The following is a 15,692-nucleotide window of genomic DNA, read 5'->3' on the forward strand; positions in this document are numbered from 1 at the left end:
TCATGATGTTTCGTGTGGGAAGTGGCGTGCCCAGCCGCATTTTCTTTTCGAGTGTTTTCTCGCTTACCTAGCGTCGACTAGCGGAGCGATGTTTTCGGGACTCTGAAGCAGTACCTTACCGATACGCGTAAAACTAGTTTGCTCTTCAGTGTCCCTTTAAACTGATAAAAGTTCACGCGAACACTTCTTACCCTTGATGTACAGGCTGAGAGGGGCAGTAGTCATGAGGATGACCAACGGCTGACCACCGAACAGGGCAAAGGAGAGGCCGCCAATGGTTTGGCTGATGATGCATTTGCGGACGTCTACCCATCCAAAGCCAAGAAAAAAAAAACAGCGTAAGTCAGTGCGTGCTGAGCCATTTAGTAAAGGGAAACCCGGAAACACACTCACCTCCTGCATCACCGACGGAAAGGGAAGGCATGAGAAACAGATCGGAGTGAAGAATGATATCAATATGTGCATGGAACCGACGTGTTCAAACGACCTGCACTCGCTAATGTCGGCTGCAGGCCTTGCAGGTTAAATACAATGTAATTTGGTGGGTGATACGTCACTATTAACCAATTAGGATTGCGAAAAGAACTCCTACAAAGCTTTGAAGATGAATACATGAAAGTCCGAACTTTATTAGCAAGAAATAAATGAATATCAATTACAAACACTGCATGGCCTCTTAGCTTAAGGCTAGTATTGGGGCCATTCAAGACGTTTTCGTAATTGTAATAATAACTAGGGTTTTACGAACTAAAAACACAATGTGATTATGAGGGACTCTGTAGTGGAGAACTCTGGAAGTTTTGGCAATCTGGTGCTCTTCTATGTGCTCTGACATCACGTAATATACGCGCTTTTATCATTTCGCCTCCATTGAAATGCGACCACCGCAGCTGCAGCATAGAACGCACGCGCCTTCAAGTCAGTAGCCGAGAACTGTCACCAGTGCTCTCTCTTTCCCTTCTTTTTCCTCTCTCTTTCAACTTTATGCCCCCTTCCCATTCTCCCAGCGTAGGGTAGCAAACCTGGCATGTGCCTGGTTAACCTCCCTGCCTTCTCTCTTGTTGTTCATCTGTCCCCTCTCTGCCGAGGCAGTCAAGACTCTGTGGTAGGGTACCGCCGTATTAATTTGGCAGCAGCGTTGCCCTCAATGCACATGCGGTTAGTATTAGGCTTCTGAGCAGTTCAATGTGCCCCGTCATTGCGTTGCAGGGCTCTCTACACTTCATCGCTTTAGCATCGCGTTGAGTCTGGCTCGCCACTTCCTCGGTCATTGGTGTATTTAGAGGCCCGTCATCACGGGTGATTAGCTGTGGATTTGTTACAGTTAACCACACCGTGTATAGAAAAACATGACGATTTGTATTACTATGAATACTCTACTATGGAGAGCGGTAAACACAATTAATGAAATCACTACACTGCGTAGAATATCATGCACTAAACACTTCTCTCATATCAACATAAAGAAGTGGCAGTCCCTTTACCTATAGCGTTAGGAAAATCACAGCTGAAAGCCAATGCCTTGGCGAGACACTAACTACAAACAACTGACTTTTAGTACCATCCGTGTTGACGCCGCCGGGTAACGGATCTTTCTACTCATGAGCCACATAAGGCTTTCGCCTTAATGTGCCGTTGATTACAGTATGTCTGGAATAACTTGTCCCTTCGACGAAATTGTACACCAGCGTCGAATCGCTCGCCACCTAAAAATTCGAGCTGTTCTTGCGGCGGTGGCTCTAGCTCACTACTATTATTTAACGCTGCTGCAGCTTAACGCATCCTTGCCAGAAACTCCACGATGGCTCAAGGCACGGGCCAGCGACGGGGGCCCCTCTGTCCTTTATGTTGCGGCGCAAGATGTAGAAATTAGCGTCTTTCCTGTAACTTCAATACCACTCTTTGTGCTCCTCGGGGGACAGTTAGCGCCCCAAAGCGCCTCCAGAGAGCTATTTGCAGGTGGTTAGCGTTTTCCATAAGTTATTCTCAAGTAGCTTTGATCGCGTAAGCTTTGGCATGGGTCATGGCGCCAGAACGCTTCTCATGTGCACACTCATTGAGAGAGTTTGTAAGACACTCGCCTATCTTGCCCTTGGTGTTCGTGTCGTTCAGCGCTCCGAAGGCAATGGTTGGCAGAAGGCAGGCAAAATAGAGAAAGAAGATGGTGGAGACGGTCTTGTAGATTGTCCGGTGGCCTACCACTCCTGCGATGCGATGAAGGACGAAGAGGAGGAGGCAAGTGTTGAGGTGATTTATGCGCCGTACCAATCTTGTGCTGCTACAGAACACTTTCTTGCAATAGCATGACTTTAATAGGCACAAAACGCTTGATGTCAGGATTAAAGCTCTCTAGTGCTCCGCTCTCTCTATTACCGTTTACTAAGAGACAATCTCTTGAAATGGAATGAAACATTGTCCTAATGACAGACCTTTACTTAATAAACTACCAAAGGTTTTCGCTGCAGCTTTCTATCACTTTATCATTTCTCCTTTAATGACCGTTTTAGATGTCGATATAGCTGCTGCATCGATAGCATACCTGTAACATGAGGATAAAGTTTTTAATCGTGCAACTTAAAATCCCGGGTTTACAGGCTGGATTACAGCTACAAAGGGCCATAATTTTGGCATTCATCAGGGGAACGTGAAATTACGTATGTCAAAGACAGAGTGAAACTTTAGCTGCACTGAAGATGCAGAGGTAGACGTGATCAAGTAAACTGTACCTACTGGAGCTCTGCACTGGGCCCTGTATGTTTAAATACGTCCACGTTTGACGCATGACAGCCGCCTTGAAGAGCTTTAGACGCTTGAGGAGCTTGAAAAGCGTAAGGGGTCGGCTTGTACGGTGTCCGCCGAGGGACTCGAATTACACCTTTTTGTTGGCTACATTGTTGTGAAAACATAAGGGCAGTGCTCGAGAACAGTCCCTGCCTGTACGCCTGCTGCATAACTGTCCGTTGTCTGTCTCTCTGGCCAAGTGTTAATTACAGATACACCAGAAAGACGCGTTGCTGGCACGTTCAGTGATCGAAGCAGCGAACTGTAAAGTGCCCACTTAGTGACGGAATGAAATAGGCGCGTACTTACCATCTATATAGTCGCTGACGTAATGCGACAACCGTCGCCGCAGGTCGTCGCTAAGACCTTGAGCGATGGGACACCTACGGGGCTGTGTTGGACAAGTCCATTTGCCAGCGTTGAATGCACAAAGAGGAGGGTTAGAGGGAAGGCAAAAGTTCGCGTCAATAACATCATACTTTGACGGTGACAGCGTTCATTATGTAACAAATCTACTGGTTCTAGATACTACTGCAGGGACCACGGGGATGCTACTGTCCAAATCAAATGCTGATCGCATGGCTGGCACCTTTGGGTGAACATTTCTCAGGCTTTCCCCTTTTTCATAGACGTAGATAACGTTCGCAAGAGGGATGCATGTGGTACGCTTTGAGATCAATGTCAGAGCTGATTTACTGAGTGGTTGCGTGCTCAGCATAATGACCGCATAAACTCGTGCCACAGTGAACGCCTTGCTCCTTTCAGACAGTTCGGAATGAACCGTAGCCTAGGTCCTCACCAGACATCAACCTTCTCTTCAGCCAGTGTGAGCGCTTCCTATTGAATATTGTTTGCTCATTAATTAGATGAAACGACTCTTTGAGTACCTAGTAAGGCGTCGACAACAAGATGTTTCCTGTTGCCTGTCTATGGATATGTATAAGGTGATTAACGTCCATAACCTTCTTCTCTGTCCTGTTCCTTCCTTCTTTCGTTGAATTTGTCTGAAATGGAGTCACGACATCATATTTTAGTTTATAAGTTCTTCCTTTGCCTTCCCTGAACTCGTGGGCGTTGGCATGGGGTTTCAAAGCGGGCACAAGCCTCCCTCAAGTCACACCAGCACCTGCACCCTCCCCTTCCCACCAAGGCTGCACCAGCACTTCCCCTCCCCCAGCCACGATGCAAAACGGTTTAACCCCCCCCCCCCCCAAGATAAAATTATGCTGACCCAGTGCCTAAAAACCTGTAATAAGGAACAAGACTTTAGACTCGGGGCAGTTGCAATCAGGGTGGGTGCACTGCCCCCAGCGTGCTTGCCAAGCGTTCAGCATTGGACGTGGATGGAACTGCGTCTACAGTGCTACGGGTGGGTGCCCTGCGCCTACGCCCTCACCTCACGCTTTCTTCTGGAGGCCTGCTGCTGGAGCGGAGGAGAAGAGGAGGAAGTCGGGAGGAAGAGTGAGGCAGGAAAGAAAGAGAGAGAGAGGGAACCCCCCCAAAAGGGGGAGCTGCTCAAGATGGTCTCATCTCCACGCATGCGGGTCAGCGAAGCGAGTGCTGCGCGTATCTATACGTGTTTTAATCACAAGAGACACGTCAAACAGTGTTCACAAACCACAAAGACGTCACAATCACAATAATGCCCACAAAACACAAACACAATCTTGCTCTGATACAGCAAGAAGCAATGTCCGCGGTGCCGAAGAGGAGTCTTCACCAGTGCGTATGCGTGGTATAGTAAGTCATTGCGCCCTCACTGCACATTCTTGTTGGTTCAAAGTAATATCCATATTATTGGATATGTATTAAGAGCAAACATATTCTGAAATCTCTTCAGCTTGTTTAATCGCTATTTACACGTGGCGATTAAAGGTTACACCCCTAACAGGGGTAGGAACCTATGGGGCATTTTACCGAAATTGTCACGCAGCAAAACACCAGCCACACAGGCAACATGAACAGGGCACTGTATTCCAAAAAAAAAAAAAAAGGCGGGGAAAGGTGCATTAGACAGACTGCAGTGAACAAGAGCACTAGTTGCCTCTGTTTTAAACAAAGGCCCTAGTTGCCTTTGTTTTATTTACGTCCATGATCCACAGTTTCGGTAAGATATGCAAAAATGAACCCGAACAACAGCATGCAGTACTGCAATCTCCACCACATGGACGTAAACAAAATAATAAAGTATATTGATGAAAGGAAATCAAATTACGCAGTATGTCAGGCTATGAGAGCACACAAACAGTTCAATCAGGGACACGCGCATAGCAGCGTGCTATGCCTTAGGGCAAGTCAGGAGTGACGCTCCCGGTTGTGGGCGCCACCGTATTGTATAGACACCAACCGTCGTGCCTCAGCGTCGGCGAGTGCTATCGAGACGGCCTATCACCGCCGCCACTTACCGGGAAGTCTAACTGTGCCTGCGATCCCCTCAGGTGCACGGGGTTGCTTTGCTCGGCGGCCAGGTCCTGGGCGTGTTTGAGCAGCACGTTCTTGAACTCGGCCTCGGAGTGCACCTCCAGGAGGCGCTGCCGGAAGTCCATGTCGGCGAAGATGGTGGCGAACGTGCGGCCCGTCTCCAGGGCGTTCTTGGTGCCTTTCTCCTTGCTCGGAGTCAGCACCAGTATGAAGAAGCGCACCTCGTGACACGTGCGACCCATGTTGGCCGGGTGTTTGAGCCGCGCCACGGCCACGTGCCGCTTCTGAAGGGACGGCAGCGCGCAACTGCGAGACACGGCGCGAACTCGTCAGCACACTCCACGAACGGACAGTCAGCGTCGAAAGTCCATAGGACATGAATCGCGAGTAAAAACTGCGTATGCATATTTCCGCCCCGTTCCGATAACGTGCTTACACAGTGCAGTTAGACCATATCAAAAAATGAATCGAGCCTTCATTTAGAAGAAGCCCACTCTCGGCCACAGTTCGGGAATGGGTGACCAAGGGATAGCTGGGTGACAGCTAGGCATATTAAACTAATATCACTTCGTGTTAATACGTCATCAGTAGAGGTTAAATAGAGTCGCCCTCACGCGAGATGTTCAGCCTCTTCTACACCTTTAGAACAGGCCCTTGTACTGTAGCATAAATCGCAGGTGTTCTTTGTGTTTCATCATTACATTGTAGCACAACGCATAAGTGTCTTGTGTCGACGCATGGCAGGTGTTGTACGTGTGCCCTTACTCACGAGAAAGCTGAGGAAACCAAAATGAGGTGGTGTAAGTCAGTTCTGCACAATTCTTGAAAATCGAGGAGAAGTGCTTGCAATTGCTTGTTCTCCAATTCATTTGAATACAGTCACCAATTGCTGAGAATTTACAGTTTTCACAGACCTAAAATGGACTCTAAGCTTTTGATGGTGACTGTAGATGTATGATACGCTTACCTTAGTTGGATCGACATTAGAAACTGATTCTAACGTGTTTCTGCAACCTATTCTTGAACCGTTTATTGACTCGTTCACTCCACTGCTAGCCTGAGTGATAGGCTTTAAGCACGCATATGTGTGGACTTAGCAAGTATCAATGACAAAATATTTGCAACATACAGTCTCACAAGGGTACAACAACCCAGCAGATTGCAAGTGAACAAAACAAAAAGCGTTGTAAGCGGCACTCGCAAGCACCACTTACGATGACATTTTAAGAAAAGGTAAATTTATGTTATGAACTATTCCTGATTTCACTTAGGAATAAATCGACTGCATTACTTTTTAAAACACTAACTTTAAATACCATTCTATTCATGGTCTGTTCTGTGAGGAAAAGTGCTTGTGCATGTTTCGAATATCCGTTAACGTCGCATGCTACTGCACATTGTTTCCGGTTCGCTCTCTTTTTGGAGACGTACAGTTCGTGGCTCAAATTTTGTGAGTGTGGCAGCTTGACTGGCCGCTTGCTGGCCTCCGACAGCAAAACAGTTTCCGCAAGGGCAAGTTAGCACCGAGGCTTTCCTTTTCTTTTCTATTCTTTTCTTTGTTTCTCTTTTATTTATTTATTTTTTTCTCAACGAGACACGGTGGTCCTAAGGCCGAAGGTACTCGGCTGCTGACTCGCAGATCGCGGGATCGAATCCCGGCTGCGGCGGCTGCATTTTCGATGGAGGCGAAAATGCTTGAGGCCCGTGTGCTCAGATTTGGGTGAAACGTTTAAAGAACTCCAGGTGGTCAAAAATTCCGGAGCCCTCCACCATGGCGTCTCTCATAACCATATGGTGGTTTTGGGACGTTAAACCCCACATATCTATCAAATCACTCTTTTCTTCTTTCTTTCTTTCTTTCTTTCTTTCTTTCTTTCTTTCTTTCGTTATTTCTTTCTTTCTTTTTTTCTTTCTTTCTTTCTTTCTTTCTTTCGTTATTTCTTTCTTTCTTTCTTTCTTTCTTTCTTTCTTTCTTTCTTTCTTTCTTTCTTTCTTTCTTTCTTTCTTTCTTTCTTGATCACCCCGTAGTCAAGACATCCGCTCAGTCAGTGAGGCGCACTGCGTGGCCGTCAGAGATTGTGAAAGCCGGTGCGGGTTGAGAATAGTGTACCACGCTCGGAGTAAAGAGTGGCGGCAGGCATCACCATGCCAGGAGATGCGTGTGAACAGTCGCACCTGTTCCCTGCACGCCGCATCGCTATACAGTACTGACGGGCGGGGCGCGGTCGCGTGGGGCAGCGTCCTGAACGGCTAGAATTATACGCCAGGGGGTGTTGCTGTATCATTGCGCTCGCACTTTATGTTACATAGCACTTTTGGGTCACACTCTTAATATCTCTTTTCACGCCATCATTGAACGAAGCTTGCGTTGCCATCGCACAGCCGTTTTGTTTTATCGTACTCCTTTTCGTCGTTAGCGTGTACTGCAACACTGAATGTCTTAATAGGGCACCACAAAAAAAAAAGAAAATGTAAGGTCTGACGTAAAACGGTTGGGGTTTGTTTGCACTCCTCTAACGTTGCAGAGCTGACGGGAAAACGCCGTGTTTGCTTTTCGTCGTCCTCTCTGTCCTCTTGGTTGAGTGACTGTCGGCACTTCGGTAAATTAAGCGTCATGAATGTGAAAGACTCCGGCTGCCTTTCCATCGGGAATGACTCGGTTAGCCCCCTTTATTATACCCATTTTCAGTATTAACGCTGACATGTATTATAAGGAAATAAAAAAAGGGAAATGAAAGGTTCGACTCAGAAAGACTGCATAGCAGGGATTGTTTGGTGCGGTCCTTTATGATTGCGTAAACCGCGAGGGAGCATCTTGTTTGCATTTCGTCCTCCTGCTCTTTTGTTCCTGTATTGCTGGCCATTTCGGTTAACAAACGTACCACGGATGTCGAAGACATATCGGCTGTATTCACGGGGGGAGAGATAAAGTTACACAGCCATAAATGACCTAATTGTTTGACGTGACAGTTTAGAGTTTCTGAACTGCGTACTCACGTGATGTCGGAGGCTTTAACCGCTGTTGCTGCATAATATTTAGAGACTTCTCGATGAGCAATGAAGTCTACTTGCTCAATACTAAGCATGGCCAATATTTATAAGCTGATTCCACAAAAAAAAAATCAACTGGATCGATACGTGGTAGTAATAATAGTTGTTTGGATTTTGCGCCATAAAACCCCAATGTGACTGAAAGTGGCCGTAGTTGTGGGCTCGGGAAATTTTAACTAGCTGGGATTTTCAACCGTGCACCTAAAGCTAAGCGGACGTGCCTCTTACATTCTGCTTCCATCGAAGTGGTGCGAGTTGTATCAGCCATAAAGTATCGATTAGCTCACGTATAGAAAGCCCGAAGTCTGCGTTGGTGACCAAACAGAGGCACACTGCAAGTTATGTTGTGGCTATAATTAAGAGCGCAATAGGGATGCTTTATGTTAATAACTCATCATCTCAGAGAAGCAGTGTGTTAACATTGCGTGCACTGTATTAAGCTTTGAACACGTTGAAATTTCTTTTAATCTCTAATTTTTTGTGCGTATGTTCATGTTTACATTGTTTGACGTCGCTTCCTGTGCACTTTCCTTATTAATGCGACAGTTTTAAAGAGCTCGTTTCGCAGAAATTCCGGCATCGGCATCAGTGTCAGCGTCATTGGTTGTGGGCGAAAAATCATGATCTTATGCGTGATCGAAAAATCCTGAACGATGCAAATAAAGCAAATAAATGATAAAAAATCATGGAGCAGAGTGGGGACCAAACCAGGGTTTTTAGGGTCCAAGTGGGGATTGAACCAGCATTGGTTGCGTGGCAAGCGGATTTTCTACCACACGGACTCCTTAAAGTATTCTTGAAGTGAGTCGTGGCAAGCCAGAAATATCGCCGAAAAGAGACAAGCACATGTTTCTTTTTCTGAGGGCAGAGTGCGAGCATTTTCGAAAAAAAAAAAGTTCCAGAAGAAGCCGCTTACAGTGCACAAATCCAGGACTGGTCGTAGTCGAATCCTCCCCCCTCTCGCATACACGTTCCCTGGATCGTCCTGGATAGTAGATGCACTGGAAGAGAGAGAGGGAGTGAACGAATACATTGAGTGTCACGATGACGTGGTATGTTGAAGAAGGAGAAAAAAAAAGGAGAAGAAGATTCTGAAAGTCGCATTCACTATTTTCGTTTTATGTTCACTATTTTTGTAATAAATATTCAATACTGAAAATGTCTAACTCATGTAACCAGTTTTTGGCCGATCCCCTTGAGTGGGATCGTCACGTGTCATCATTAGGCAGCAAAAGAAAAAAAACATCAACGGCACATCAGCGGTGGAATCAACTGCCTGGAGTTCTGGGGCTGGATTCAGAGAGTTATACATTCGTAAGTGTCCCTGCCATTCGCTGTTCGCCTTCGCTAATTAAATGCTCGGCATCAGGATTGCTTAAGATTTTGACCTTCGGGCAGTTATTTTGCCAGGGGCCTTTGGGAGCACGGGCGTTTATTTGTGTGGCCGGAACGACGACGAGAGCGTTTATCAAATTATGAGAAAAAGAAAAATATTCAAAATACTAGAGAAGAATGAAACAATGTGGTTGAATACTCATGTTGTCACTTATCTATAAAACTACTGAGAGTTATCAGGCTGAGGTGGTATACACTTGAAGTAGTGGATGTATATTTCAACAACTTGTGATAGTCAACTTTATTTTCTGCTTCTATTAAATATTGCCAAATTTTTAAAGTTTTGTTATCGCCCCGTTACACTGTCAGTAATCCTCAGCGCAAACCACGCCTGCAGTGTTCGAGAAGTTTCAAGACCATAGTAGATTGTTTTGATAAAATTACGCCGACTTCGCGAACCTTGCAGATTATTGTAGAACCAGCGGCAGTCCCCGGAAATTCAGCGCTATAATTTCCGTTCGGGGAACATGTGCGCTCGTAGCGGTTGCCGAGCGTCCTAAAATGTGGTTGAACGAAGTGGGGTTAACGTGGCTGTTCGAATTTGTTGTCTTTCACCGGTTTTTACGCGTAAAGAAATTTGGACTCAACTGTAAGGTAGGTAAGCAATAAACTTTGTAAGAATGCAACGAGGAATTACTGGCCTGGGCTAAAGCATTCATGATTTGTTCATTCGTCTTTTTTTATTCCCTATTGTATGAATTTTTAATCGGGTGAAGCGCGGGAAGACTTGTGTTTAGCACTTGCCTCCGTCTCCCTTGCCAATTGCTAAGTGATATCACATGTTCGATTGCTGTCTCACTCGGTTAGCGTGCCAAGTATGATTACGGCAAAGATAAGACGTATTGAGTTCTTGTGTACATGTATGCCAAGAGTGTCATGTATATTAGAGCAATGATGTCTTCATTGCAACGTAGTGATGTTTGTCGTGGCACATAGATGCGATGAAGTGTATGTGCCTTATTACTGGAATGTTATGATACCTTTCTTTTCCTTACATAGTGCAAATAATTTTTTTCTAAACAGTTAAGTGTACACTAAACTTTCACGAGCGCTGCAATTCTTGAAGGACACTGCGTGCAATGGCAGTGACCATTGCCATTCACACCGTAATGAAGTTTCTCTACTACTACGACTATACTACTTGCTGTTAGCCTCCGAAACTCTTTGTGTAGAAGGAGAAAAGCGCCTGTCTCGTCAGAACGTTTCTTTCGTTTCTGTGTTCTTACTAGCCAGCATAGTCCAAGCATGAGTCCCCAGGTGCATTCTCGTCCAGGCGTCGATTTTAGAAACAATGCTTTGCATAGGAGTGAAGTCAACATGTTTCCCGACGTTACGAACCAAAGTGATTTTAAATTTTTAATTCACGGCCTCATCAGTTGTGAGGCCCACATGACGGATTTATGCACTCCCATAGTTGAGTACCTTGTACTCTAAATTGTTAACATTTTTTTTTATAAACACGGGTTGGTGTCTGGAAAGTTGTTCGCAGAGCTTGTCTCTCTCAATAATAGAATACTCATCATCATCATCATCAGCCTGACTACGTCCACTGCAGGACAAAGGCCTCTCCCATGTTCCACCAGTTAACCCGGTCCTGTGCTTGCTGCTGCCAATTTATACCCGCAAACTTCTTAATCTCATCTGCCCACCTAACCATCTGTCTCCCCCTAACCCGCTTGCCTTCTCTGGCAATCCAGTTAGTTACCCTTAATGACCAGCGGTTATCCTGTCTACGCGCTACATGCCCGGCCCATGTCCATTTCCTCTTCTTGATTTCAACTATGATATTCTTAACCTACGTTTGTTCCCTAATCCATGCTGCTCTCTTCTTGTCTCTTAAGGTTACACCTACCATTTTTCTTTCCATCGCTCGCTGCGTCATCCTCAATTTAAGCTGCACCCTTTTTGTAAGTCTCCAGGTTTCTGCTCCGTAGCTAAGTACCGGCAAGATACAGCTGTTATATACTTCCTCTTGAGGGATAGTGGCAATCGACCTGTCATAATTTGAGAGCGCTTGGCAAATGTGCTCCACCCCATTTTATTCTTCTAGTTATTTCCATATCGTGGTTCTGCTCCGCGATTATTACCTGACCTAAGTAGACATAGTCTTTTATAACTTCAAGTGCACTATTACCTATCTCGAAGCGCTGCTCCTTTCCGAGGTTGTTGTACATTACTTTCGTTTTCTGCAGATTAATTTTAAGACCCAGATTTCTGCTCTCCTTGTCTAACGCCGTAATCATGAGTTGCAATTCTTCGACTGAGATACTCAGCAATTCAATGTCATCGACGAAGCGCAGATTACTAAGATACTCTTCATTAACTCTTATCCTTAACTGTTCCAATTCTAGGCTTCTGAAAACCTCCTGTAAGAACGCGGTAAATAGCATTGGGGAGATTGTGAACCCCTGTCTTACACCCTCCTTGATTGGTGTTCTGTTGCTTTCTTTATGAAGCACTATGGTAGCAGTTGATCCACTGTAGATTTCTTTGAGGATGCTTATATACACTTCATCGACGCCCTGATTCCGCAGTGTCTGCATGACGGCTGATATTTCTACTGAATCAAACGCCTTCTCGTAATCTATGAAGGCTATGTATAGTGGTTGGCTATATTCTGAGGATTTCTATATTACTTGATTGATAGTGTGAATGTGGTCGATTGTTGAGTAGCCTGTTCGAAATCCTGCTTGTTGCTTTGGTTGATTCAATTCTGATGTTTTCTTTACTCTGTTAGCAATCACCTTTGTAAATAGCTTGTGTACTACAGAGAGTAAGCTCCTAGTGCTCTAAATTATTAATTTTTTTAAATCACTAGTACACAGTGGTGACGGCAATCGTGACAATGGTTGTGACGAGCCCATGAGGAAGAAAGAGGAACACACATGCCCACACATGTGCACCTAGCAGACGAAATATAAGCTGCAACTCGCGCCCCAGTTTCGTTTGGTCACGTGATCAAATGGTGAGTGACTATGAGTGGTGTGTGAAGGCAGCACTGTAAGCACAGCAAATTTGCCGGCTTTGATAGATGTCTATGTTTTTTTTTTCTTTCATACAAAAAGTGTAATAAAAAGCTTATTTTAATTGTGCTGATCCACTTTTGTATGGCTGTGAAACCAGTCAGCATCACTTTCACCACTTCAGAACACATGTGTTTTTTTTAAATATACGGTTAACAAAAATTTAGGAGTGACCGTGTCGCCCAAACAGCTAGCGGGCCTGAAAGAAGGCACAAGTGCCTTCCGCTTACATGGGAAGTGGTATAAAAAGGGATTTCGCGGCAACCCCCTTCCCTCCTCTCGTTTTTTTTCGCCCTTTCTCTCTGTTTAGGGACCTAACCAGTGACGTCGTGAAAGAAATGTTTTGTTCGTTGTTTACGTCTAGTAGGATGCCCGGCAGCCGCCAGTGGTAGAAAGTGGCGGTGCCACTGCGTATCAGTATGCTAGAGCAAATACATCTGAGGTATAGGGAGTTTCCGACCCCCGTCTGCGCGGCCGCTAGCGGTAACGCTGAATATTCGACGGCACGTGTATAAATGCCGACGCGCTTCACCACTTTTCAGTTGATCGCCCGTGTGCTCAGATTTGGGTGTACGTTAAAGAACCCCAGGTGGTCCAAATTTCCGAAGCCCTCAACTACGGCGTCTCTCATAATCATATGGTGGTTCTGGGACGCTAAACACCACATATCAATCACTTTTCAGTTGATCGACGGCCGACGCTCTCTCCACCGCTATCAGTGCCAGTGGCTATCGTTGCAATCTGATCTTCAGTTTACGGGCCTCAAGTTCAGCTAAATAAACAGTTTCATCTTGAACCTAAAGCCTGCTCCGTTAGTCCACGTCACGATCCTGTGACGATATGTTTCTACCTAAACTGTGTCAAATAAAAGTAATTATATGTGATCTAATATAAACTGGTCCGACAATAATAAACTTATCGCAGCATTAGACATTTTAATACACATCGTAAAAACTTTCTTTCAAGCCTATATGCACCCACTGACAGGAGACATGAAATATGGCGAGTATATAGTTCCAAAGACTTCGTAAATACGGCAAAAATTTAATCAAGTTCAATATTCTCGTGCGCGACGCAGGTAAACGAAGGTAGCGACAGAATTCGTGGTGATCTGTGAGAGTCTAAATCTTAATTTGTCTCTAATTACAGAGGCAACCGTTTAACTTAAAGCTGCACTTAAATATCACACATTCATAAACACACTCGCACGTTTTCGGATACGCAACGAGTGCAATATTTCCAAGTTCTTCTAAAAAAAATGTTAAGCCTAGCGCTAAGTCCACAACTTGAAGTAATTAGGACAAAACAGCGATGGTGAATAAAAATGCAAACACACCGTACGGCTGTGGTGTTTGTCTCGAAAGCTTCAGTGGCTTACGCGAGTTGACGTAACCGACCACGTGACGCCTTGCGCGACCGAGGTCTAGCACAGATCGCAACAAACCCCCGCGCTTTGCAATGCCATCTCCACAAATGTGCGGCGAAAACTTATTTTTCTTTCTTTTTTGACGCTAAATGTTGCATAAGGGCAGTACACGTTTGCGAGGAGCTGTAAATCAATTACCGCAAAGAACCGCTTTGTTCCAGAATCGACAACCCCGCTCAAAACTAACCCATAAAACTAGCCCACAATGGTGTACCAATCACGCAAAATATCATTTCTGCCTACGCGGAATACAAACGTCCGCACCTCTGCGGATGACAAAACTATCGTCAACGAACGCCTCCGTGTTGTACAGCATTATAAGTCCCGCCTACTCAAAACCAGGGAAACAGAGAGAGATACAGAGAGACCAGCAGCCATATTGTACACGAAACCAAATTCAGCTCAGTCTTGTTACCATTGTTACGACGCAGACGTGCAGCGCGACACCGCGAGATTGTTTCTCAGTGCCTGTATTTACAGCACATATAAACGCAAACCTTATTCGGACGAGCTGTAGTCAGCGCAGTGTATGGGGTCTTTTACGTGCGCCGTATACGTAGAGACGCGTTGGCTAAAGCGAGTCGCAGAGTGCGGTGTTTGTTACGGTACCTCTTTCTTCCTTTATTCATGACAACACCCTGTCGACCTGTAGCGGTGCAGTTGACAAACGCCGCGCTTCCTACGCACCGACTGATGGATGAACCACATCAACGCGTCGCAGCGAGCGGCGTGCGCATTCCCGGCTCCGGAAAATGCCCTACGCTTCCGATGTCATTTCTCCACTTCTTTACTTTCTTTTCCCCCCCTCCCACTCTCTGTAAGCTCGAGACGACGACACCTGTAGTTCACCGATTCGACCTTTGCGTGTGGCGAGAAACCGCGCGGTGATGCTTTAACGCCGGTTTCGTGACCGCAAAGGCAGACAGAGACTGCAGAAAAAGGTCAAGCCTCCTCGCTAACCAAAGCTAATGGATGAAAAAAAAATAGTAAAAAGAAGTGAGTGAGAATATGAGGTGCGATGATGTCGGCCAGCGCAATTTCTTTTTTTTTTTAAGGTTTCCGTGGAGGTTGCGCCACTAGACTAGATCAATGTGAAGTCACGCGATGAGTAGGTGGGAACGATAAGGCCAGTTTAGAAGGTTCATCTTATGACTCGATGCCACTCCGAGTGAATTGAGTTTTTCACAGACGTTGTCTCGAGGGAACGCTGGAGCTCGCATCTGAGACGAAAAGCGAGAAGAACATTTAGACCTAAGCAAGGGAAATCAGCAACCACCTTGCCAGTAGCATGACGTCACTCTGAAATACATAAGGATATTTTGGAAAGAAGGCCGCTTAGTTGCCGCGAGGTTTTTCGTGGTCCGGTGTACAATTACCGACCAGGACCGAACCCTTGTGGCTTCGTGCTACGAAACGTTGGTTGTCAGTTTCTCTTTCCTAACCATTTCACAACTACGCAGGATTTCACAGACCTGGTTCGCTATGTAACAACCTAGCTGCACCTGAGAAGCATATGAGGCGGCTGAAAGAAGACCTGGCGCACATTTAATCGACGCACAAAAAAAGACTACAAGAAAAGTGGGATGTGACCAAGA

At 45.6% G+C, this 15,692-nt stretch overlaps 2 protein-coding genes across 3 annotated transcripts in view; one reads left to right on the plus strand and one right to left on the minus strand.

Annotated features, from left to right (window-relative positions):
- Nucleotides 1-15,692, plus strand: part of RanBP3 (ran-binding protein 3) — a 198,080-nt gene that overhangs the window by 25,624 nt on the left and 156,764 nt on the right. The window lies entirely within an intron of this gene.
- LOC119181650 (solute carrier family 4 member 11-like) overlaps nt 1-15,692 on the minus strand; it is a 97,365-nt gene that overhangs the window by 13,628 nt on the left and 68,045 nt on the right. The window contains exons 5-10 of one of the 2 annotated variants that reach the window (XM_075875755.1): nt 9,170-9,254; nt 5,187-5,508; nt 4,178-4,201; nt 3,091-3,172; nt 2,081-2,204; nt 192-307 (exon numbers count right to left, since the gene is read on the minus strand). In XM_075875755.1, the coding sequence (XP_075731870.1) occupies nt 192-307; nt 2,081-2,204; nt 3,091-3,172; nt 4,178-4,201; nt 5,187-5,508; nt 9,170-9,254 (753 nt within the window). The remainder of the gene's footprint in view (nt 1-191; nt 308-2,080; nt 2,205-3,090; nt 3,173-4,177; nt 4,202-5,186; nt 5,509-9,169; nt 9,255-15,692) is intronic. The other variant, XM_075875756.1, reaches the window with a different exon arrangement.

The sequence above is a fragment of the Rhipicephalus microplus genome, chromosome 10, assembly GCF_043290135.1.
Source record: "Rhipicephalus microplus isolate Deutch F79 chromosome 10, USDA_Rmic, whole genome shotgun sequence".
NCBI lineage: Eukaryota > Metazoa > Arthropoda > Arachnida > Ixodida > Ixodidae > Rhipicephalus > Rhipicephalus microplus.